Raw genomic sequence first — 24215 nt, 5'->3', positions numbered from 1 at the left:
TGCTGTGCTGACACACTCTCCTTCTCAACCTACAAATCAGTCTCATTTCTAAGGAAGATGCCAGAAGCCCCACCTTAGGGATTTCCATCATTCCTCTCTTTGCTTTCAAATCTGGGACAGGAAAATGTGTTACAGGACATTGGTAGCTTGCACAGTTCCAGTTGCAGCTGTTACTGCAAGTCTGGCCTCCCAAATGAGTACAGATGGCAGTGGAACTACTGCCTGTACTTCTCCTTCCCCACCCCCTGCAACTATCTATATATATAAAATGCAAGTGTCTCTGCGTCCAGTCCGTATGTCTCTGGGTTTGCGCTACTGCGCATGTGCCCCAGGGACACAGGGATTGGATGGAGAGACATCGGGCCAGGAGCAGCGGCGGCAGTTTAAGCGGGCGGTTGATTCAGAACACCCGCTCCAGAGGACGAGGGGAGCCCGAGGAGGGAGGTCACGCTGCTGCCGCCTCTGCTACAAACAGAGCCCCGAGGCCCAGCGGCCCAGAGCAGCCCGCCCCGTGGAGCGCCGACGCTCCGGAGGCCCCCACTCGCTCGCAACCTCCACTTCCACCACCACCCCTGGCTTCCCTCCTTGCTCCGCTCTTGCAGGCCACGGCCTCTCCTCTGCCGGAGCCTGGGAGTCGCAGCTGCACCCCCCCCCCCACGCCGCCATTGTGGAGCGCGCCAGACGCGGAGGGAAGGAGGGAGAAGGGGACGGACAGCAGGAGGAGGGAAGCTGCAATGCAGCAGGAGCAGAGGAGCAGCGGAACCGACCCCTTCCTTGCCCGTCCCGCACACACGCCATCGCTGCAACCAGCTCCAAGCAGGCGCCCGCAGGTCGGGTGTGCACCAGCTGGGTCCGCGCCCTACTCCTTTTCCTCCTCCTTCCTCGGCAGACCTCATCCTGCTTCAGTACCTCTCTGTCCCCGGCGGCTGCTCCTCCTTCCTTCCTCCCTCCCTTCCCCCGGTCTCCGTGGGGGCTCCGTCTCTTCTCCCTCCTCCTCCTCCGCCTGGGCAGGGCAGCGGGCGAAGAAGGCAGAAGACGCCTCCCTCTTCCTCAGGGGCCTGGAGAGGAGTTGCAGGGACACGCGCGGGGGGGGCATCGAGGCACCGGCCCTGCCTTTCCCAAAGCAGCGGGGGGGTTGTTTTGTTTTGCAAGGGGGTCAGAATTGGGAGGATGGGGCGCAGCTGCCAGGTGAGGGTTGGGCAAACGCGGGGGATGGTGGCCACGGGCTCCTTCCCTTGGCGCGCGCCCGTCTGCGTTTGTGTGGCCACTGGGAACCTCGCTTTTCAGGCGGGAAAGACCCCGCCCCCCCTCGCCATCCCTCGCTCTGCGCGCGCAGCCTGCCCCGGTTTTAAATGTCACAAGTACTACAGTACATTTTTGGACCACATATGTTCTAGCGCCCGTTATTTTAACGGGCTGAAACCACTAGTCAGGACAGAAAATGGTTGTGCACATGTATACACAATCCATTTCCTGATCTTGGTCCCCTTTTATTTTTATTTCTAATGCTGTACTTCTGCAAACCTGAGTCCCCCTGTGTCTTCTGGTGCCTCTTGTGTGGGTGGGAGGGTGGTGTGCCATTTTGATTCAATACATATCAGCATTCATACCATGAAATAAAGGGAATGGTTTCCTTAAACCTAATGAAACCCAGCTGAATCCAAGAGCAAATTTAGAAGTGATAAATCCCAACAAAGCGCAATCATGAAAGGTCCGCATCCTGAAGCGCCAAATCTGTGCATGCTCACCACGCGATTTGTCTGTGCATGCGTGAACCACTGAACCCAGAAGTAACCCGGTACTTCCGGGTTTGGCGGGTTCGTAACCCGTGACGAACGCAACACGCAGCGTTTGTAACACGAGGTACGACTGTATAAACTTTCACCTAAAAGATTAGCTCCGGACAGTTTCTCAGGTGCTATTTACACTTAACACACATTTTTCTGCAAACATATTTAGTACTCCTAGAAGCTGTCAGCATGGAACAGCGGCCGCACCCCAGGAACAGCTTTGACTGGGCGGTTAAACCAGGTGAGGGTAGCTTGTGGGTTTCGAACCCTTGCTGAGTTATGGACTTGCCCTGCATGCAAAGAAGGCTCCGGCAGATTGAGCAGATGCAAACAATGGTGGGTCCAACAGTCAAGAAAGTGGTTTCTACATGTGCTGTAAAGGGAAGTGAGGGGCAGATTGGGCTTCTCAACCTGGGAGGGTAGCCCATCAAGAAGAAGGAAAATTCTGGTCCTAAACATCCGCTGCCTTGCAGAACATCTTTGGGAGAAGAAAGGATTCAGGAGTAAACCCTACACCAATCCAAAGTACAACTCCTAAAGTCAAGCTGGTGCCAAACATGGTCCAAAGGAAAGCAGAGCAATACATCAGTGAGGCTGGGGGGGCGGTATTGTCGTTTGGGCAGCCCAAGACCTCCATACATACTGCTAAGGCTTGCGCCTCGGGGAGGTCACTTCTGTGATGCTAACGCAGCAAACATAACACGGGAGGCAGCAGTTATGAGTTACCAGCACAGCAGGTACTGTGATTCTCCTGCAGTTTGACTTTGCTCCTGGAGATGCACTCCATTGTCTCTCAAGACAGACGGATGCCAACAACAGGTAGGTAGCTGTGTTGGTCTGCCATAGTCAAAAAAAAAATCCTTCCAGTAGCACCTTAGAGACCAACTAAGTTTGTTCTTGGTATGAGCTTTCGTGTGCATGCACACTTCTTCAGATACACGCCAACAAGTATTTGAAGACGTTGTACATTATACATTGCTTAGAATCAGAGTAGCTGAACAAATAATAATAATAATAATAATAAATAAATTTTTATTTATACCCCGCCCTTCCCAGCCAAAAACCGGGCTCAGGGCGGCTAACACTAATTAAAATCACAGCAAAAACATAAACACAATCAATTTAAAATAACAGATTAAAATACAAATACAAATGCATGTTCCTACATCAAAGCGCCCATGTGTAGGTCAGCAAATGATGCTTTCAGATGCCCTTGACATATGAGGTGAGGCTAATGGGAAACCAGAGGCCTTTTACAGAAAAGATGCCATGTCTCCTCAGACAGGCTCACCTGTGGCTATTTTGCTATCCTTTGGAGCCAGGTAAAAGTCTTTATGTTCTCCCAGACCTTTTAAAGACTGTTTTAAGCGGCTGCATTTAATTGCTGACATTATTTTTATTGCCTGTCTTACTCTAGTTTTGTATTGCATTTTGTTTTTATTCTGAGTGTCTATCTTTTTTTAAAAAAAGTTGTGGACCACCTGACGTCAAACAGGCAAGCCATTGTTTATTCTAGGAATCTTGTGAGGTAAGCAGATTTAGTTGTGACTAATTAAGCCACCTTCTATTTTATAAGAGGTTTAAAAACCTAATCAATTGTGGCAAAATTCTATGAAGCCTCATAAGTGACAAATTAAAGTTTAGTTTCAGGACAGGAGGCGGTTTGGGGGGGGGCGACACTTACTGACTGAAACCTAGCTGAAGTGCCTTTCTAATTACAACTCATCTTTCTCAGACACTTCCCTGGGACATTTTAAGAATCTGGCCATTTCGTGAGATATATTGCAATTAACATGTATAGTTATTTTATTTGGTGCAACAGCTGGCTGGGGTGGAGGGTGGGATAAAGATGGGGAACTCAGCATGCCATAAAGAGTGGTTGACCTTCTTGCCACTGTAATAAGCCCAACAACTTCTCCACCTAAGGCTGTCATTGGTGTCAAGAACAGGCTCCCCATTGAGACAAGCATCAGCTTCAGGGACATGGTTTTTATCAGGACCATGACAGGGGAAGCATTAACTCCTCTCCCCATGTGCCATGGTCCCAATCCCAATTACTCCCATCCTAAACAGTTCTTTAAAATAAAGGAACAAGATTCATCCAATGAAAGCACACAACACGTAACTTGCCCAGCTTCAAGATGCAATTCCAGAACAGAACTTGTATCCCTGGTTAAAAGTCTCTACCAAACATGCTCGTAGTGGTTATAGTTCAGTATATTTTAATTCTTGCATAATGGAATGTGATCCAGTAGTTTGCCCTTCATACTATGCCAATAATTGCCACAGTGCTGAGCTACACCATAAGCCCAAATATCTTTGCTTGATTCTATTTTCCTCTCTCTATAGTGTCAAATACCAAACACTACTTCTGATTTTATTTATTTATTTATTTTGCTCCTGCTATAGTACTGATATAGCACTATAGTATATTAAAAAAGAAACCATCAGCTGTATGTTGAACAAAAGAAAATAGTGCCATTTTATTAAACCATTACCAAGGTACTTATAAAACAGTGGAGTGTTTGAGAGTCTCTGAATTGGCTATTATCTCTCCAGAAACATTTTTTAACCAATTGGTAGGGAGAAATGCAAAAAACACGCAACTGTGTAAGTGCATTCACATCTGAATACTGGAATCCCATCTACATAAATTATAGAAATGTCAACCAGCAAGAGATTCTAAAACTTAGGAATTTTCAGTTACAAAAGGAAGGTCAGTGTTGGAACTTGCTGCTTTGACATGAGGAATGCTAGGTCTTTCTTTCTAAAAGGACAAGGCCATGAGGAGAGAAAATACTGGTGATTAAGATAGTCAGGTGACTGCATTACAGACTAGTTTGATGAAAACTTATGAAAACGTGGGGCAAATAGTACCCAATGTTTTAATCTATTTTCTCTACACCACTTCAAAGAGAAGTATCTGAATCTGCCCCTTGCGTATGATTAGAGTAGGAAACACTCATATGGGTGTAATTTCCAGTTATACTTCTGCTTATATTACAGATTTGTTCAAACAACATGGTGTTGGAAACAGAAAGCTAACTCCACAGCCATGAAATCTAGAAACACATTTTGCAAACAAATACATAAATTTAAGCCTACCAACTACATAAAAAACCTTCAAATGATAGGAGCTCCATATGACCTAAAGCACCAAAGGAAAAAAATCTCTTAATGTTCCTTTTATATGTAAGTCATATAACTTGCATAGAAACAAGATCCTCGGGTGAGAGATATGAACACATTTTGACATACAAAACAATGCCCAAATGCCAAGATTTATGCTGATTCTCTTGCAAAGATTTTATTTTTATAAAATCTGGAAGCAAAAAAATTATTTTAGATATCATCTTTGCATAAAGACCACCAGGTTACGGAGACAGTACTGTACACTTCTTTTAGCAAAGAGAGGGTGGGTACAATAACCAAAAATATACTTAGCCTACTGGATAAAATGTTTGCCAAAGTGGAAGGTGTATTACAAGGTCACATAAGTAGACTAAGGACAGGAACTCTACAGCATCAAAAATATAGCCCAGAAATGCCGCGATTTGAGTCCAATAATCTGTGAGTTGTATCCAGTGTTAGTCATATGTAGAGCAGACCAATTAACATTGATATCAGTGGGTCTACTCTTAACAGAAATTAGTTGGAAAACTCCCAATGACTTTTGGGGTTGAGACCATACTTCCTACTCTCCTTCCTTTCTTTTTGCTGTAGAGGTGTCTAGAACACGCATCTGGTTATTTTTTTTTGTGAGATCAGTTTGAGTTATTGCAGCCTGAGAATGTGGGCGGGAAGGTTGCAAGGGTCAAGCCAAAAACATGTTATCTTGTCCCTTGCCCATCATGGCCTGTGAGATCTAGTCAGCAGGGACTGGGTGGGTGGGTTCACAAGGCGGTTAATGCCTGTGGAGACAGTGGTGTCTGCTGCCTTGAAAGAGGACATGTCACACCTCCTCCCTAGGATAGATTTACTGCCCAACACTTACTGTTTCTCTGATACTGCATTATTGAACCAGCTAACTGAACAAATTACTTGGAAATATTATTTCATGTATTTTAACTGATTCAATTGTGGATGTTTCAACAGACTATGCTGTACTACTATATATATGGTACTCCAGGGTTTCCTCTAACATCCAAACCATGATACTTACTGGAAAACTATAGTTTAAACTCTGATTACAAATTAGAATATGAAACTTTTAAAATAATTGAGGTTATTCCACTATATTTATTTATGTAAGCAGCAGAGTACTTTGGCAGAATAGTAAGTAATATAGAATCAATGATATCCCTTTTTTTTAAAGAAAACATGTACATTTCAAAAATCAAGTTTGTTATATTACAAATACCTAATAGCACAGCTGTTTGATCAGAAGGACTGCTAGTCATCAATAGGGGTTCTCTGTGATAAGCAATTTAGCAACAGAAGAATTCCTCACTCCATAAAACATACACCAAGAATATAAATGTCATTCTAAAGAAGATGTAGGAAAAGCTCACTTACTTTCTCTGTAGTTACTGTTAGAGAAGGAACCAGAGACGGTGAGGATTCTGATTGCTTCTTGTGTTTTTGTTTATGTTTATCCTTTTCTTTATATTTCTAACAAAGCATGAAAGCAAAATAAAATGCAACATCAGGTTTATGCAAAATGATTTTTTGTAATTTAAATTGTGTTAATATGAGCTGCTACTAAAAATTAATGAAGGGTTGTATCCAACAGAAGTCATCTCATTGACATAAAGACTTCTGCAATGGAACCTGACCTCCCTTCTCCTCTGTGTTCCCAGCATAAACACACAGACACACCCAAAAAAATTGCTCTGGGGAGTTGTGGGGAAACTCCAGAAGATATCTGGGCCAGGGGAGGAGAGGGGGGAGGAAGTCCTTGCACCAACAAGACAACTCTGTTGGATACAGCCCTCAGTGTTTCTGATGTATAAGAAACTATTAATGTTTTATTGTAGTGTAATAAATGCAAAGTAGTACTGTTAATAAAGAAGGTATAAAAAATTTAATGTTGTCCATTTCTCCTAAAAACATGTTTTTACATCACATCATAAAACAGATATCCACACATCTTTTGCTTGGCTTGCTAGCCATTTTTCATTTGTGGTTGCCACCATCCACCCAGCTCCAACTTCTCTAGCATCTTCAGAGCACTTGGGAGAGGGTCAATATTTTATTCTACCTGCTGCAGATCTTCAAAGAATGCAAGCAGCAGCATGGATATTACTTCTTCCCCAATGCTTGTAGTTAGGAAGTGGGGAAGTGGGATGTGTCTGTTTTCCTTCACTATGTTTTTACAGAGGTAAACGAAACGAAACACCCTCTCCTTCTTCATATTTGCAGAGAATCCACTTGACAGATGGATGGTACTTGTCACTGGCAAAATGAGCATTTTGGCATAATCTGTCCTTATGCTTTATTTTGCATTTATATACATTTTTCAGCAACTTTTGCTGGGAAGGCAATAAATTATATCATTCAATAAAGTATCTGAAAAACATGGACGTAGGAATGCAATCTTTTTTAAGGTTCTGGATGAAATCCTTTTAAAGAAAATATTTTCCGTTGAAATGTACAAGTTTAATAATCAAAATATCATTCAACCAATAAGAATGACCACAAAACTTCAGCAGCTATTACAACCAATTGTGTTCCAACAATTTTCATTTGCAGTTTTAATCACTCCTGTGCCTCTTTACAAAGTCCCTAATTTCCGAGCCAATCTCCACTGCGGATGATATGCAGCAGCCACCTAGGAGTAATATAAATCCCGAGTTTTTCCACTTTTTCCTTCCCTCCCTTAGCAGAGCACAGCTTGTGCAAAAGAGTCAAGGAAGGGGGGGTGTCAGTCATTACTTGTTTTCCCACCTGGGCAAGAGTGAGTGAGAAGTGGGTGAAGAAGACATCACAGGGAGTATGATAGCTCTTCCATCCTCAGCTCTTCTTGTCTGGAGGTCAGGGGCACCAAGTAGAAGGTGAAGCAGCAGCCCCAAGCAAGAGATGAGAAGATAACCCTGTCTCTGCTGTTCCAGCAGCAACCAAACCACTCTGTCCCTTTATATCCTTGCAAATGGTTCTTCCTTCCTCAGAAGCAATTCAATGAGCCACAAGAGGGATGCCAGCACCATTACCTACAGAAAACACCCTCACTTGCTACTCTGCACTCTGTCGCTCTGCCAGATAGCCATCACCAAGAAACAGTGTAATAGTGGATGTATTGGAGGAGATATAGATTTAGAAGAAAGGCAGAGAGAGAATAATCTCAATTGGGCAATCTTGTTTTGCTATATGAATGCCCCCTTTCCCCAAAAAATACAGGTAAATGAGCACAGTATCTGACAGAATTAACACTAGTAGCAGAATGCAATCTAAATATTTATGCCTATGCTCTCTCATTTTTTTGTATTTATTTTTTCTGTTGCTGTAAAAAAAAACCTTATTAAAATCATAGTCTTCCTTAGAAATATGCTTTTTAAAAATGTACTTTTCTGTTTTAATATTTATTACATTCGCATGTGTAATATTATTTATATAGCATAGGCGTACTCTCAGGTAAATTCATACAGCATTGCAGCCTTAAATTAACATTTCTTAAAACTGGGTTGACGTCTTAAAAAATACTTTAAAAACTACTAATATTAATTACCAATCCAGACAGAATCAGCAAGCAGCACTTTCTTAAGCATAGTTAAGACCAGAGCAAGTTTTCATAGAGTATATATTTTGTTGCTGCAGCCAAACAATTTCCTTCCAATTTCTTAACGATTGCCAGCATGATCTGCAGAAAGGCTAAAAGTGTGTGTTGCTGTGCTACACTGTAATAAAACATTGCAAATTATCATCAGTTATTTTTAAACAAATAGACTGCAGTGGTGCTATCCTATACACATTTACTCTGGAGTTGAACTCCATGATATTTAATTCTGAGTAGACATGTATAGGATTGTACTGTTATACTGTTTGAAATCATTATTTTATTTAAAACTGAGGGAAAGCTTTACTTCCCTTTCTCTCTCCAAAAAACACATTACCACCTACCATTTGGACATTAAAAAGTCATAGTAACTAATTAAAAATCATGGTATTCATTCTGCAAGCTCTGAGGAGTAAGATGTGATATATCTTTACTACATGCAGAAAAGTTGTGCTGACTGTAGAAACATTTATTGATAGAATTCAGTACCTGAACCAAATCGTGAACTGGATGCACTTTAATATAACCAGAAGAACTAGCTATGAAAGTAGGTAGTGCAGTGGGCAATGATAATTCTATAAAAAAATCTATATTCAAAATAATATTTGGCAGGGCTTCCTGTTTCCAGCGTTAGGAAATGGCTGACTCCCATACAATCAGACCTCAGCCATGCCGATAACTCAGAATTGATATGTGGGTAATTGGCCCTGGCAGTCTCCCCAGGATGGGGGAGGACTGTCTCGATGACCCGCAGATCGCCCAAGATTGCCAACTTGCAACAAGATGCAAGTGGTAGGGTGCTGGGTCCCAGAGCACAACACGGCTGGCACTCTCCGAAGTCACTCCCATAGCCAGGAATATCTGTTTGATAAAATAATTAGATTTGGACAATAAACAGACATAGTCTGGACCGAAGAAGATTGAGGAAAAAACCTACAGAACTGTACAGTCCCTGGTGTTTAAGCTTGGACTACAAAGAGATTCTCAACATGATGTTTGGATTTACAGAGGAGATTGGTACGTTCTTTGTTTTCTTCTTGATATCTACAATTGTTTTCTATGCCAAGCCTCATTAAGGAACCAAGATGGCGATTGTAGATGACACAGCACCGAATAATAAGAATGCCTCCCTTCTTTGAGAGAAGTGGGAAATACTCGTTAGCTGACTTTATAATGATTTGAGATAATAATTTGGGACAACACATAGCGCAGCTGTTTGCAGAATTATGAGTGAGAGAGAAGGCTTAATGGATGTCTAGCAGCCCCCGCTCTAGGGCCCTGAGGGGGGGACTGTGCGGTCTCCAGAAATGCTGATCGAATGCCCATTGATTTATATTGGTGGAAAACAGTTCATTTATATTGCAATATTGCAGACTGTTTGCCTAAGAAACAAGGTGGAAATTATTTTGTCAATAAATCTTAAGGCTTGGAGAACAGCCCTGATTCAAATAACTTGGCAGTTGCTGCGTCATTAAATTTCAAAGGATGAATTCGGACTTCAGAGGACAGATTTGGACTACAGCTTGGACTGGAAGAATGGAACGGAGTCAGGAAAAGGTGCGCAGGCAAACAGACAGTGGAATAAATACAAATAAAGCTGTACCTGACAGATGAAAGGATTTATGATTTCTGACATGATTGAGAATCGCACACCCAGGGACAGAGAACTATGAACTACAAAGTGTCAAGATCAGAATGTGGAAAATTTGAGAATAACAACAAAGCAGGAAGAAGATATTAGAGATGCTTCAAGGTCCAGACTATGGGGAGCCCCAGAAAAATTTATAATAATTTGATTGTAATTTGGTTGTTTTTTTATTTTAGTTTATTGTTTTTAATTCGATTATTGTGATTTGATGGATATGTTAATTGGCTGTTTTTATTGGAAAATTAATAAAATGTTTAAAAAACAAAAACAAAATAATATTTGGAAGATTGGCTTTCTTTTTGCTGAGAAAATAGTACATAAAGTACTACCAGAAAAAGGCACAAATGTCTAGCTGAATGCTGAGGTACAAAGTATATAATGGACTGTAAAACTGCTTTCCTGATAAGGGGAATAAAAACAATAAACAAATCAACATCAAGGGAATAATGCATGTCATAATATTAACACAATAACCCAAGATTACAACTACCCAATCTTAAAAACTGAACATTACACAAGAATATGTTTTAAACATGGATGAATGAATTTAGAAATTCAGCAATAACATTTGTAAAGACAGGAAAGCAACTTGGCATGGTCTATATGAATCATTTAATTTATTTAAAAGTGAAATAAATACTCCCAATGCTGTATGCATTTGGCTGTCATGATATATTCACATAGCTTATTCATCTCAAATTTAGAGAGGTGGGGAAGTGCCTTAGATTGGCTTCCTGCAAAATTACAGATCAAAAGTAAATACTTTCAAAAAAAGCTCTAAGCAAAAGTGAACTAGAGGACAGGCACAAGAGGTAGACACATTGAGCTGCTTCATGTGTGATGCCAAATCACATCTTGGCAGTATGAATGAGCTCTGTACTCAGGTACTCTGCTTCTTTGTTTGATCAAACCATAGTTTGCCATTACATCCAAACTGAAGTGGAATACACAATGGAGGATGGACAAAAAGGGGAAGTGGATGGGCACAGGGCTTCTTCCCATAGCTCCAAAGCATGGGAACAACTCATATGGGTATAATTTCCAGCTGTTGGTGTTACATGTGAACCAAACCATATATGGAAGACAGAAGGCAATCCATTAATATTAACAGATTTGTTTTGCTCAGTCAACATATAAATGATAAACTAAGAATTAGATATCAATATCAGCTTCAGTGCTCAAGAATTCAAATTCCATCAGCATTAATTTAAGAAACACTAGTGGGAGAAATCTATTCATCTGCTCAAAACAATTTATGATTGTCCATATTATGATTGAAGCATAAACCACTATCTCAACAGATCCTACCAATTTCAGCAATTCATATAGAAACTGTATTTGCAGACACTTAGCACTCTTTTGGAACTAAAGAGAAAAGGCTATTAGAGACTTCTACTGACACTTTAGAATTAAAGAATGCCAGTTTTTAAGCTGGCAAAGAATTAGTGCAGGTAAACACAATCTATATATGAGAGTGGTAAACATTTGCAATTACAATAATATCAGACAAAAAGAATAATTATGTTAACTCTTTCTATATACCGGTACTCTGTTACACAAACCTTAAGTATCAGAAGATAAATTCCATCCCCAAAGTAACTAGAGAATCACATTTCCACAATCCTAATTGAAAGGAGATTTCATTCCCCAGTATTATTCTTAAATATATATAGAACAGTAACTCTAAATATGGCAGTTGTAGATGTTCAGGGCTGAGATATAGTGACTATTCCAAGGTCACCATATAAGCTTCATAGTTGAATGTGGGTTTACACTTGGGTCTCCTCCGTGGCAGCTCAGCAGCACTCTAAGCACTACAGCACCCTGTCATGCAAAAGTGTAGACACAGACACACAGTAATCACTTTCCATATCTTGAAGCTACTCCATGATTAAAAAAAAGTTATGTGCTAATTATCCAGCATACGGTTATACAAGTTCATAGGAGAAATTAAAATAGGATTTTCATTCTCTCAAAGACAGAGAATTGTTTGTAGGCAGTGCTATTTTTCTAGAAAAAGAGGTGCCGGAACTCACTATGAATGCCTCCCTTGTTCTCTTATAATGGCAGTAGTGCCCACCTGAGAGATGCTGGTGAGTTCCAGCTGAAAAAAAGCCCTGGTTGCAGGTTTGGTTCAGCCATAATTCTGATTGATTATCAAACCATGTTTTCAGTGATTAGAACACATCCTAGCTTTGTGTGCTCCTCATTACCGCTTCTCCCTTCCCATGCATATTTTTCCTCCCTTTGTGGCAATTTAACCAGAAGAATTTCAAGGCTAAAGAAGCAATCAAGGGAGACTTACAATTTATGAGTTTCTCTAGGTTTCTCTACCCAGCATCTTATATCATGATGTTGTAACTGGTCTATAGTTACTACTAACCATCACTGGTTCTCAAACTATGGAAACTAGGCGTATATCCCGGTTTAATTTATCATAGTTTTATTGCTTGAGAGCAAACTTTTGTTAGCAGTAGCTGTGGTTATGCTGGTTCAGATACCCCAATGAATCACAGTCATTGCTAAACAGTGAAAGGCAATGAAAGAAGTAAATGAGTCCAAAGGGGAACAGGGTGTGGGCGTGCAAGCCTGCAGAGCATTCCCAACCGCCGAAGCATAATTTGGTAATAACAAGATATCTGAATGCCACAGTCTAGGCAAATGTTGCAAACTGTGATTTGAGGAGCCAAAACACTTAACTGTGTTGCTACATCCAATGTAACAGCAAAGTTACATAATAGCCAGTAGTATTAGAAATAATAAATAATGGTTTTCGAGACATATATTCCAGAGGACTAAGCTATGTTACTCGGTTTTAGCAAAAGCAATTTCTGCCAGTACACTTTTTTGTAGTACTGTATACTTTCTGTGACTAGACTTCATCATGTGCACATTATATTGCAGTGATGTAAGTTAAGGGATGCGGGTGGCGCTGTGGTCTAAACCACTGAGCCTTGGGCTTGCTTATCAAAAGGTTGGCAGTTCAAATCCCCACGACGGGGTGAGCTCCCGTTGCTCAGACCCAGCTCCTGCCAACCTAGCAGTTCAAAAGCACGCCAAAAAGTGCAAGTAGATTAATAGGTACCACTCCGACGGGAAGGTAAACGGCGTTTCCGTGCGCTGCTCTGGTTTCACCAGAAGCGGTATAGTCATGCTGGCCACATGACCCGGAAAAATTGTCTGCGAAAGCGGACAAACACCAGCTCCCTCGGCCTGTAAAGTGAGATGAGCACTGCAACCCCAGAGTCGTTCACATCTGGACTTAACTGTCAGGGGTCCCTTTACCTTTAACCTCAAAGTTGTGGAAACAACTGAAGCCACCGCATAATTTCAATAGGAAGATTGAAAGTAATAGGTCAGGATTCACTAACACACCCTGTCAGTGAAAGTCCTTCTCCTGCACACATGCACACAAAATTGGCTCTGGGGAGGTCAAAAGAACACCCAGAACAGTGTAGGGACTGTTTGTAATAACATGACACTAAATTCCACCCATAGCCTTCTGATCAGGCTGTTGCAGAAGAAATGTGTTTCCTACAATCTCTTCCTATGGAAGGGCAATTTAATCAGAATCATCTCAAGGCTAAACAAGCAAGGCTTATGAATTATGGCTCTCCCTAGCTTTTCCCTCCCAAGTGCATTACAACTCTGCTCCAAAGATAAAATATAAAAACTACAGCTAGTTGTAGTGCTAGCAAAATGGCAGAGCATGATACTCAAGTGTCACCATCCCCAGATACCGTACTTCCCTTGGACTATGTGGAAGACAGGAATGTTGGCAGAAAGCAAGTAATTGTGTGAAGAGGGGGCTCTGGCAGCTCCTCCTCCTGCTATAATTCTTTCCCTAAGCCACTGCTCTACATACCACCCCTGCATAGACATATCAGCTGAAGCACACTGAAAACAAACAAAACCAAGTAAGAAAACCCAAAACTCCAAAAACATTCCAACATTCCAAAAACTCAATAATATGTCAATTTTTTATTACAAATTAATATTGGAATGGCTCCTGGTTCTATGTTCATAATTCCCAACATAAATTTGAATAACTGAATAATTTGGGCTGGAGGAGATAAGACTCACTCTTACTCTAAACATGTAGTTTCTTAGGGTAAAACATACATTAGATGTGCATTAAGTCATTTGGAAAGTACAACACATAGTCGAAGGAAAGGTCACCAAGTTAACCTAAATACAGACAGTTGAGTGCAAACCAAGAACATAACTGACCCACCGAGCCATTTCCAACTGAGATAAGCCGAGGGAAAGTCTGTAGACTGTGGCATAGGAAGAGACTTCTTTTCCAGCAGTGCTGCCATAACCACTGCAAAGCTTTCATCTCCAACTTCAGTATAATGCGAGTCCCAGCTGTGCTTTAAATGTCTGCTTGCCCTTACCTGTTCTCAGTAGAAGAACACTCAGGGGCAGCCCTGTCTCATAGTCGAAGGACAGGCTGTTGTTCTACAGTTCAATCAGTTTGTCACAAAGGTTACCATGAAGCTCACCCTGTGCTATCTTCCCAGTGTCCAGCAATCTTGCACGCTGCCTATATCTCATAGGACAGAACATCCAGGTTTTTCACCAACCTGAAAGGGTCACATGAACTCTCAAAAGGCCATCAGACTACAACTATTAAGTCTAGTTTATTTCCTACCAACTACTAGCTCATTACAGAATAACCATACTTAACTGGCTCAGAGAAGCATGTTATGGGGTTTTGTCAAGCTTTTGAAAAACAGCAGTAGCAATAAGCTGCTGTCTTGTTTCCATTTATAGTGTACAGCATATTTGAATTTGAGTAGAGGAAGTATGCCTTCTACCACAATGCAGCTCCCTCCTATGCGTGCAGCTGGCAGGCATAGTAAACCTTGTATGTGGTGGCATAAGGGTGGGAAACATAAAGTACAAGTAACCACACAAATACAATCTATTCTGTGTGGCTCAGTTTTCCTTTCCAATGCTATGTAAGATCCCTTTCAAAGCACAGAACCCACAGAACTATGCAAGCCTAATTACACGGAGCCACAGTATTTTGAGAGCTATCTTAGAATAAGAAATAACACCAGAAAACATATTGGCCTAGCAAACATTTCAGCAGTTTCAGGCCTGGTAAATCTAATTTAAGACCAATAGAAAAGGAAACTATGGCAATGAGTTGCCACATGCTGATTTGGGCTTCTTTTGGCAGCTTATGGACTTTGTGGTTCTGTGGAGAGATACCCTTTCTAACGATTCCAGGAGTCATACATTATTTTAGGCAGTTGGAAGCATAAAGGGAAATTCCAAGCACACATTTTGGTTGCCTGGGAAAGATTATATTTAGTAACTTCTGTGGTCTTCAGATAACTATAAAACAAAGTATTTTTTAAACACAATGCTAAAGAAGGCATTTTTAAGCTCTCTCTTTTGTAGACAATCATTTAGTTTGGCTACAACTTCTCCCTTTGCAGTATTCCTTTATTTTTGATAATTGGAATTTTGGAATTAGTAGATTTTAGTTTCTTTCAATAAAAATTTCAAACTATACTATAGTGTTAATTATCCGTATCATGACATTTTAAATTTATCTTTAAAATTACAATAAGAATTAACCACAATATAGGTTTGTATAACATGTACACAGTTCAACATGTCACAATTAAAAAGCACTATCAAATATACCTTGGAGATATCCAGCTTGGCCAATGGAGTGCTACCCCCAGGGCACAAGCCTGGGGCTGTGTATATAGAGGTCCTGGGCTGCCCAGATGACAAAATCCCCCTCTTGGCCTTGCTGGTGTGTTCCAAATGAAAGCAGAACAGTACGTTTGGCGCCAGCTTGGCTGCAGGAGTTGCCAAAAGGAGGCAAGGCAGTGGAAGTTTAGGATGAGTTTCCTTCTCCTGATGGTTACCTTCCCAAGTTGATGAGCCGCATCTGCCTCTCGCTTCTCCATATAGCACGTGCATAAACCACCTTCTTGACCACTGGACCAACCACCAGTTTCATTCACTTACTCAATCAGATCCTGTCATCGCATGCAGGGGAAGTCCTTGATTCACTGGGGGTTGAGACCAATCAGCGACCCTCACCTGATTTAGCGAGCCAGTCAGAGCCATTTCCCGGGGTATGGCCACTGTCGCATGCTGGCAGCTTCTAGGAGCCACAGGTGAGAGCTGAGTGCAGGGTGGAGACCAAGGGTGGCCAAACTACCCCAGAAGAAGCACAACGTGTCCCCCACCAGAGGTACCATCCCTCCTGTCACACCTCAAATGTGCTCTAAGGGTTTGGATAGTGCAGCTGATGCAGAATGGTGTGGCAAGATTGCTTCCAGGTACACTTTACAAAGATCATGTCATTCCCTTTTTGTTTGATCTCATTGGCTCCCAATTTGTTTCCAGGCACAATTCAAGGAAGTAGTTATTATATGGGGCTTGGGCACCAAGTCCACAGTTCTGAATGACTTTGTATACAGAGGTTACGCTTTAGTGGAAGGGGGGTGATGGCGTAGATGGAGTAAGACTCCCCAATTTGACCTATGGAAAAGCTTTTGGGCGTGGCAGAATCCCAGAAACAGTTTGTTCCTAGAGTCAGAGTTGGTTTGAGGAGGAAAGGAATCATGGAAAGAATATAAAGATCCATAGCTTCCCAGAGCTGTGGGGTGGAAATCAATCGCATTAGTTGCTGTTCAGACCTGATCAACTCCCTCTCACTGAACCAAGAATACAGTTTACGCCTTCTTAACACCATGCTCAACCAATCAGTCATTTGCTTATTGCAGCAGCCACCATACCCACAACCTGGGGGGAGTTCCTCCCACTGCTACTGGAGATCCAACACTGCCAGTTACCTTGTTGGCACCTTGGACCAAAATATAGTAGATTCCATCACTGCCCTGCATACAGAAAAGTCAAGTATTGCAGATATTAAGAAGAAACAATTCAACAATGAATATACCACTTATCAAAGGATGTGCTCTTCATTATAAGACTTCCCCCGCCCTCAAGAAAGCATAACAGCCTATTGCTGTGAACCGCCCTGAGAACTATGGATGAAGGGTGATATACAAATTTAATAAAGTAAAATATCAATACTGCAATAAATACGATGATTTGAAAAGGCAAACTTCTAGCAAATGCCAATAGTGAAAACATATAGCAAAACCATATATATAGCAATGGCACCTAAATTAGATATTCAGATTTTATTATGATCAACAGGTCAAAAAGACAAAATACAAAACTGCTGCCTCATTGAAGAAAACTGTTTAAAACCTGACAGTCTAAGAACAAGAAATAGGACACCATTCATATATTTTTCCACCTGTTCTGTAAGAAGATCAACTAGGAAGCTGTCTTATAAAAGAATATACAATAAATTCTCTAAGCTGCTGATAAAAACTACAGTAAGAGAAAACATGAGACTGTTTCAGTCTTTGTGTGGTTACATGGACAGCCTTTATCTTTAAATGAAAACTCTTTAGCAATTCTGTCATCTAAACTCTTTGAAGAATTAATATTAAAATGGTCGAATAAAATACTCTTCTGTACTGTGGCATTGGTATTGACACACCATTATTAGAAGCACATGAAGCCAGGACCAATGACGTACAGTAGATGTTCCACTAGCTAATAGATGTAGCTCTTGCGCGCCTATATATTTATTCTCTATTCAACTACTAATTCCAGTGAGAGCAGAAAACAGAGCAACCAACAGCAGTTTTTTCCACTTAACTTGCTTTTCCAGAAAGACACAAAGCAGCACCTGACAGACCAGAGAGCTGGAAGAGGTAAAGGAGCAAATTTGAAGCCAATAATGAATTTAATATGTCCATGCCAAGCTACTTAATGAGCTAAAACTGACTTCCAAATTAAAAGCAGCACCAGGAACACATTTAGGTATAGTTCTAAGAAAGGAAGACTGAATTCCTTCCAAAGAAAAGTTGAGTCCTGGAAACAAGATTGAGGCTCCAAACAAAATCTGGGTCACAACTTTTTGCAGCCTGCATACATATGGTTGCTGGAACAAATTTACTTCCTTTTGTGTAGAAAAATCCAATTAATGTTATTATTGTATGCTTTGCTTTGACCTTTGCTAATTTGTCCTGCACTGGTAGATTCATGAAACAAGATCCCAAGATACTTATCCATACCCATGGCCGAAGAATATTTGGCCTCCCCTTTTGGAAAGACCATTAACTTTTGACTTCTCATAGTTAATATTTGTTTCAATAACAATCTGCAATAATTTGCACATTATCTAAGTCCCAAGTTGGTTTGCAAGGTTAAAACAACATCATCTGCATATAATAAAATGTAAAAGCTGAATTATACACACTGGACCATAAATTTCACCTAAAGCTCTTAAGAACAAGCATCAATTAAAAAAAAACAACAACCCAACAACAACAGCTATGAGATGAAAGCAAATAAGCTATGATACTACCATTAATTATAATAAAGAATAAACGGTGACCCAAATGTAAATAGCCATCCCTATAAAGCCAGCTAGTTCATCAATCAATGAAAGAAATTGACACAACAAATCTATATGTGCAGTTCCACAGACAAAGGGGAGACCAAGAGGACTTCAAAAGTATCTCCATTTCCCCGCCCAAAAAACCCCAGCATCAAAATAAGGTCACTTCAGCACACAAAGACATACCCCAAACATAATATCAACTGGTGGTTAAGCTCTTTCCCCTTCTAAAGGCACCAATTTTCTAGCCAGTGGAATGTAACAGGGAGATCTTAAGTCCTACTGTAAACCCTTAAAGGACTTTCTGGCACATCTATTTGCTACTGGACAATGAATTCTTCATTCTATCTGCAACAGCAATATTTTCTTCAGTGCAACATGAAGAGAAGCATTTCACAACAACAAAGTTTTAAATAAGGGGGGAAATGATATAGTAGCGTTTTGGTTGGTTGCTCTTTCAGTTTTATTTTATTCACATACTGTACTGCATGTTGTCTTCATACATACAGTGCAGATCAGCTTGGCAGATCTTCCGAAGAGCTGGAAATGCTTGTTAAACAAGTGTAGCACGTTTTCATTATGACTTGAAAGATACACACTAAAATGAACAGTTCATTAATGCCTGCCATTGCTCCTCCACTGCAACATAGCATAGGCATTTAAATGTAAAACTTGTCTCTCATGTTTGTAATTATGGAAGAATCATGACATTTTCAAAACTTAAATTCATCTATCAAGGGATTTTGAAATTTTGTAAACCGAAATTAAACAAACAGATTTCTTTCCAATTGCTACTGTTAAGAACAAATTATTTACTTTAAAAACTTAGCTCTCAGGCTATAACCAGTTGTAAATGGTTTAGAAATGACCCAATAGACAAGCAGGCTCCAGCAATGTTCTATACAAAGGGACCTGCAAAAACATTTGCCAGTGTGCAGTGATTCTGTTAAGGGATCCAGCCAGCCAGCTATGCCCTTTTCCAGGATATTCTATATCCAATTCTTCCTCTCCATCCCGTTTTGCATTACTCCTCCTCAAAAAGGCACTCTTCTGTGACCACTGAACATGCTTAACTGGCAATTGGCTCCTTTTGGATTCCCCCATATGTATGGATGATGCCACAAGGATCTACACTCCAGGAATGAACTCCCTATTAGGTTCTATTATTATAATGCTGTTAGTTTTAGTAACAGAATATTAAAATATCCATACATAAATTTAAAATACAACTGAGTATCATGAATACCCCCCTCCCTGCAAAAGTGGGAAAAACTGATTAGTAGTCAGTAACTTGGTGTGACAAATGCACAAGTACAGTATATTCAAACTGCTCAGAAATGTGGGGGGAACGTTACTAGAATCCCAAGATAAAAACTTCTTCATATTATATATGGCCTAGAGACATGGTGAGGGAGGCAAGACGAAGAGCCTTGGTCAATAATCTTGAGAAAGCCTCTATTTTTGGCCTTCTACCCACTTATAAGATGGAAATGTCAACACACAGCTACTGTGCCTCTTTCTGCATCATTAGGATAGTTAGGGTTATCTATGGCTGGGATCCAAAGAGCCCTTGTGCATATCTAAGGCACCTGCACACAGGTGCAGAGAAGCTGTTGATTTTAAGGGCAATCCTAACCATAAGAAATAAATTATATTGAATTCAATGGAGGTTACTTCAGTTGGGATTAGGATTGCAGCCTAAATATTTGAGAAGAGAGTTTCCACTGTGCAAATTTCTCCCATCCAACCGGTGTGTCTAGTTCTCAGGCTGGCCTACACACATGTCCTTTGTATTTCTTGCTCTGAGTCTGAAGGAAACAGTTTTTAGTTGTTGAATGGGGAGGGGGAAGGATTGTATTCTTTTGTTTTAGTGTGTTGACTCATTGTTTGTAGTTTTTATTCTGAGTAGAGGTCTCAAAAGTTGGAAGTAGCCCAGGCCTCTCTAGACCTCTGAGAGGACCTGTCCAGAAGTACTAATGAAAGAGGAGTATTATGCCAGTCGCTTTCCCTCCTCTGACTCAGAGAACTCCAACTCAGAAGTCTTAACAGAACCACAAACTCTCCCAATCTGTCAAGGCAGGCTGGATGAGGCACATTGTCTCACTTAAAGTGAAACTAGTAACTCAGATAGAGCTGCAGCTTCTATTAAGTCTGAAAATCTGCCATGCTCAGACAACATTGAATCTCTGCTGTTATGGAGTCTCTAGCCTGAGTTTTGCATTGTTATCCAGGGTGCCAATGAATCTTGAAACCCTTGCACTGCCATAACCCAGAGACTTTACCCTGCATTGACTTCTTACTCTGGTGGCCTAAACCGGATTTTGTTGCCTTGATTCAGAACCCCTGTACTCTCAAAGCTATTGCCTCGAACAGAACTGGCACCTTCACTTCCACTGTGTCTGTCTGTAGAAACACACTACTTGTTATTTGGAGATCGGATTAAAGTGAATCTAATTTAAAAGTATGTTAGCCACATTCTTTTCCACTATAGGATCGTTCTACCTACAACAAATCTATGGGCAGCTTATCATACTTCATCCTCTACAGAAGCCATATTTATGACTGATACAACTTGAAACTACTCAGATTGACTGGAATTTTATAGATATTGCTAATTACATTTTATGAAATACAATTTCAGGATTGTGCCCCATCCCACATCACCGGCAAGAAGCTGAGCCGACTTTAATATATACCTTTCTGAATCCTAGCAAATATGGCTAAGTTGGAAAAGCAGAGTCGTTTCCCCAACAAAATAGTTCAAAACAAATAACTTAAAGCAATTATAAATTTGGTATTGTGAGCCAAAAATTTGCAAGTATTCACTTACCAACACTGAATCAACCTTCTTCCCTAAACTATCTAAAATCAAAGTATAAGAAGAACAAGTCAACAGGGATGCAATTAGTCTTTAGTGATTTATTTTTTACAATTTACTGAGATTGCAAATTTCCATAGGAATGATAATAGCATCTTGTATGTAATTACAATGCAGAAAAGATTGCAAGTACCACCAAAAGATCAGCCAACAACTTCTAGCTAGCTTTCTTCAACAGAAGTGAAATGGGTACATGAAAGATTGCAATAATAAGATATGCAGAAACTGATATTTTTAAGAACTAGTATGCTACTCGTATAGTCAAATGAAAACCAGCTTCATTATAATATGACAAAATCTATAATAAAATCAATTGCATGCAAGAAATCCTACTCTAATCCCCTTTCCCCGCAACTTGAAACAAGGACACTGGTAGAATGAAATGTAAGGAACAAAAAGGAGAGTTCCTCCACTAGGTCTTGTTATCGCTGAATCAACATGCACACAATATTAATATACCTGTTTCCCAGACTGAAGAAACCAAACATCCTCATACATTTAATGATTACTGATTAAACATTTAGAAGGTGCTAACACAATAAAAGCAGATGTGTTATGTAACAGATCCACTTACTTTTTTCTCTTTCTCATGGTGCTTATCCTGAGAGTGAGAGGAAGAATCACTTAAACTTTGATCATATGACCTATTAGATGCCCGTTTGCTCTTTTTCTAAAAAGAGAAAATATATATACACATATATATTCATGAAATGAATATACATAAAAGCCATCTACACCATGTCTGACAAGCACCTTGTCAATCAAAACGCAAATTCATAACTCCAGAGCTAACCAAAACACTCATAATCTAAACAAAGCTGTTCTGAGAGGTATGAAAAGACAAGAATAAAAAGCCTGCTATCTTCACTGCCACTATTTGTAAAGGTACCTTTAATAAAGTCAGCATCATAAGATTAAAAGCATTATTTTGCTGAATTTGCATATATTAAGACATGCTTGTGTGAGGCAAACTCTTTCCGGCTTAAATAAACAGCACCTATTAGTAGTTCCTGGCCTAAAGAATTAGCAACTTCTACTCATTTGCTCATTGAAGCTGACAGTTAAACAGCTAAGAATCAACCCATTTCAGAATCAACAGTATTTCTAGGTAATCATACCTTTTAAAAAGTAGCAATATTTAAAGAGTCAATCCAAGTATTAAAACATTTCCCAAGAAGCAGACTTTATATTAGACTTGTATTTTTTATTATCTATGCAGTATTTATGTGCATAGTGCTTAAAAATAACAAATAAATGCTTCAACAACTGTAGCCTCAATAATCCTCAATATAATTCTGGCACATTACTTACTTGTACTTTTATAGTGCTGAAGAAAGTAATGCACAATTCAATTTTTTCTATGCATTAAAAACCAGAAAATGCAAGTTTGAAGATTTATGTACACTGGGAATTCTGCAACCATTCAATTAATACTCTCTTTCTTTACTTGGGTAACACATTTTTTCGTGGACTTTCTGCCGTGCATGAATTTTGTTGTTTCAAGGTATCATGTCGCTGACTGGAGAAAAGTGGGGATTTATAAAAAAACTGCAGAACAACAGGTGTTTAAATATATGAATTGAGAGTTCATGGGGAAAGCTGTGTCTTTCATTATTAGAAGCCCAACCACTTAAAAAGCCCCATCCTGTACTTTTTCAGGCATCCTTCCATAACAAGGAAAGCCACAGAAATTTGAAAAATTGTAATGATTCTACGGCAACTACTGATCTATACAGAGGTTATGAGAGCTACAAGTGCAAAGACGTCTGGGGCAGATAGTGCTGCTAAGAGATGAAGTTTTACACCTAATAGATCACTTGGTCTGGATGGCATTCACTTGTGAGTTCTCAAAGAACTCAAATGTCAAATTGTTGATATTCTAACAACATATATATAATGTCCCTGAGAACTAGAAAGCAGCCAGTGTACACCAATTTCTAAAAAGGGAACTGGGAGAATCCTGGAAATTACAGGCAAAATAGCTTAATGTTCATCCCAAGAAAAATGTTGGAAAGGATTGTCAAAGATAAAATAATGAAGCATATAGAAAAACAAGCCTTGCTGAAGCAGAGCCAACATGGCTTCTGCAACGGCAAGTCCTGTCTTACTAACCTATTATGGGTCTTTGTGAGAGATAGCAAGCATACAGATAATGTGTACATGGACTCTCAAAAAACTCTGACTCCTGACCAAGCTTAGCAGTCATGGAATACAAGGAGAGGTCCTCTTGTGGATCAGGAATAAATGGCAGTTGTAAAAAGTGGAGGCCCCCCCGGGATCAGTATTGGGACCTGTGCCACTTTATTTGTTCATAAACAATTTAGAATTAGGAGTGAGCAGTGATGTGGCCATGTTTGCTGATAATACAAAATTGCTCAGGGTCATTAAAACAAACTGAGTGAATGGGCAGAAAAATGGAAATAGTAATTCAATGTAAACAACTATAAAGTTTTGCATGCTGGTACAAAAGAAATCTTACACACACACACACACACACACACACACGCTCCGAGGTCTGAGCTGGCAGCAAGTGACCAGGAAAGAGACCTTGAGATTATAATGAATAGCTCAATTAAAATGTTGACCTGGTGGGCAACAGCTGTGGAAACTGCAAATTCCATACTAGGGATCATTAGGAAAGGAATGGAAAATAAAACTGCCAATATCATACTGCCGTTATACAAATCTATGGTATGACCACATTTGGAATACTGTGTACAGTTCTGGTTGCT

The 24215-nt window shown here is 40.2% G+C and overlaps 1 protein-coding gene across 9 annotated transcripts in view; it reads right to left on the bottom strand.

Annotated features, from left to right (window-relative positions):
* MLLT10 (MLLT10 histone lysine methyltransferase DOT1L cofactor) overlaps positions 1-24215 on the bottom strand; it is a 123664-nt gene that overhangs the window by 46674 nt on the left and 52775 nt on the right. For 4 of the 9 annotated variants that reach the window (XM_033165881.1, XM_033165882.1, XM_033165885.1 and 1 more), the window contains 2 exons: positions 22058-22153; positions 6306-6401 (listed from right to left, as the gene is read on the bottom strand). The exons of 2 other annotated variants lie outside the window; for them this stretch is intronic. In XM_033165881.1, coding sequence (XP_033021772.1) covers positions 6306-6401; positions 22058-22153 — 192 coding nt within the window. The remainder of the gene's footprint in view (positions 1-6305; positions 6402-22057; positions 22154-24215) is intronic. 3 more of the 9 variants (XM_033165884.1, XM_033165887.1, XM_033165889.1) reach the window with 1 other exon arrangement.

This window comes from Lacerta agilis, chromosome 12 (assembly GCF_009819535.1).
Source record: "Lacerta agilis isolate rLacAgi1 chromosome 12, rLacAgi1.pri, whole genome shotgun sequence".
Taxonomy (NCBI): Eukaryota; Metazoa; Chordata; class Lepidosauria; order Squamata; family Lacertidae; genus Lacerta; species Lacerta agilis.
The sequence above is the reverse complement of the archived record's forward strand: the minus strand, read 5'-3'. Positions and strand labels throughout refer to the sequence as shown.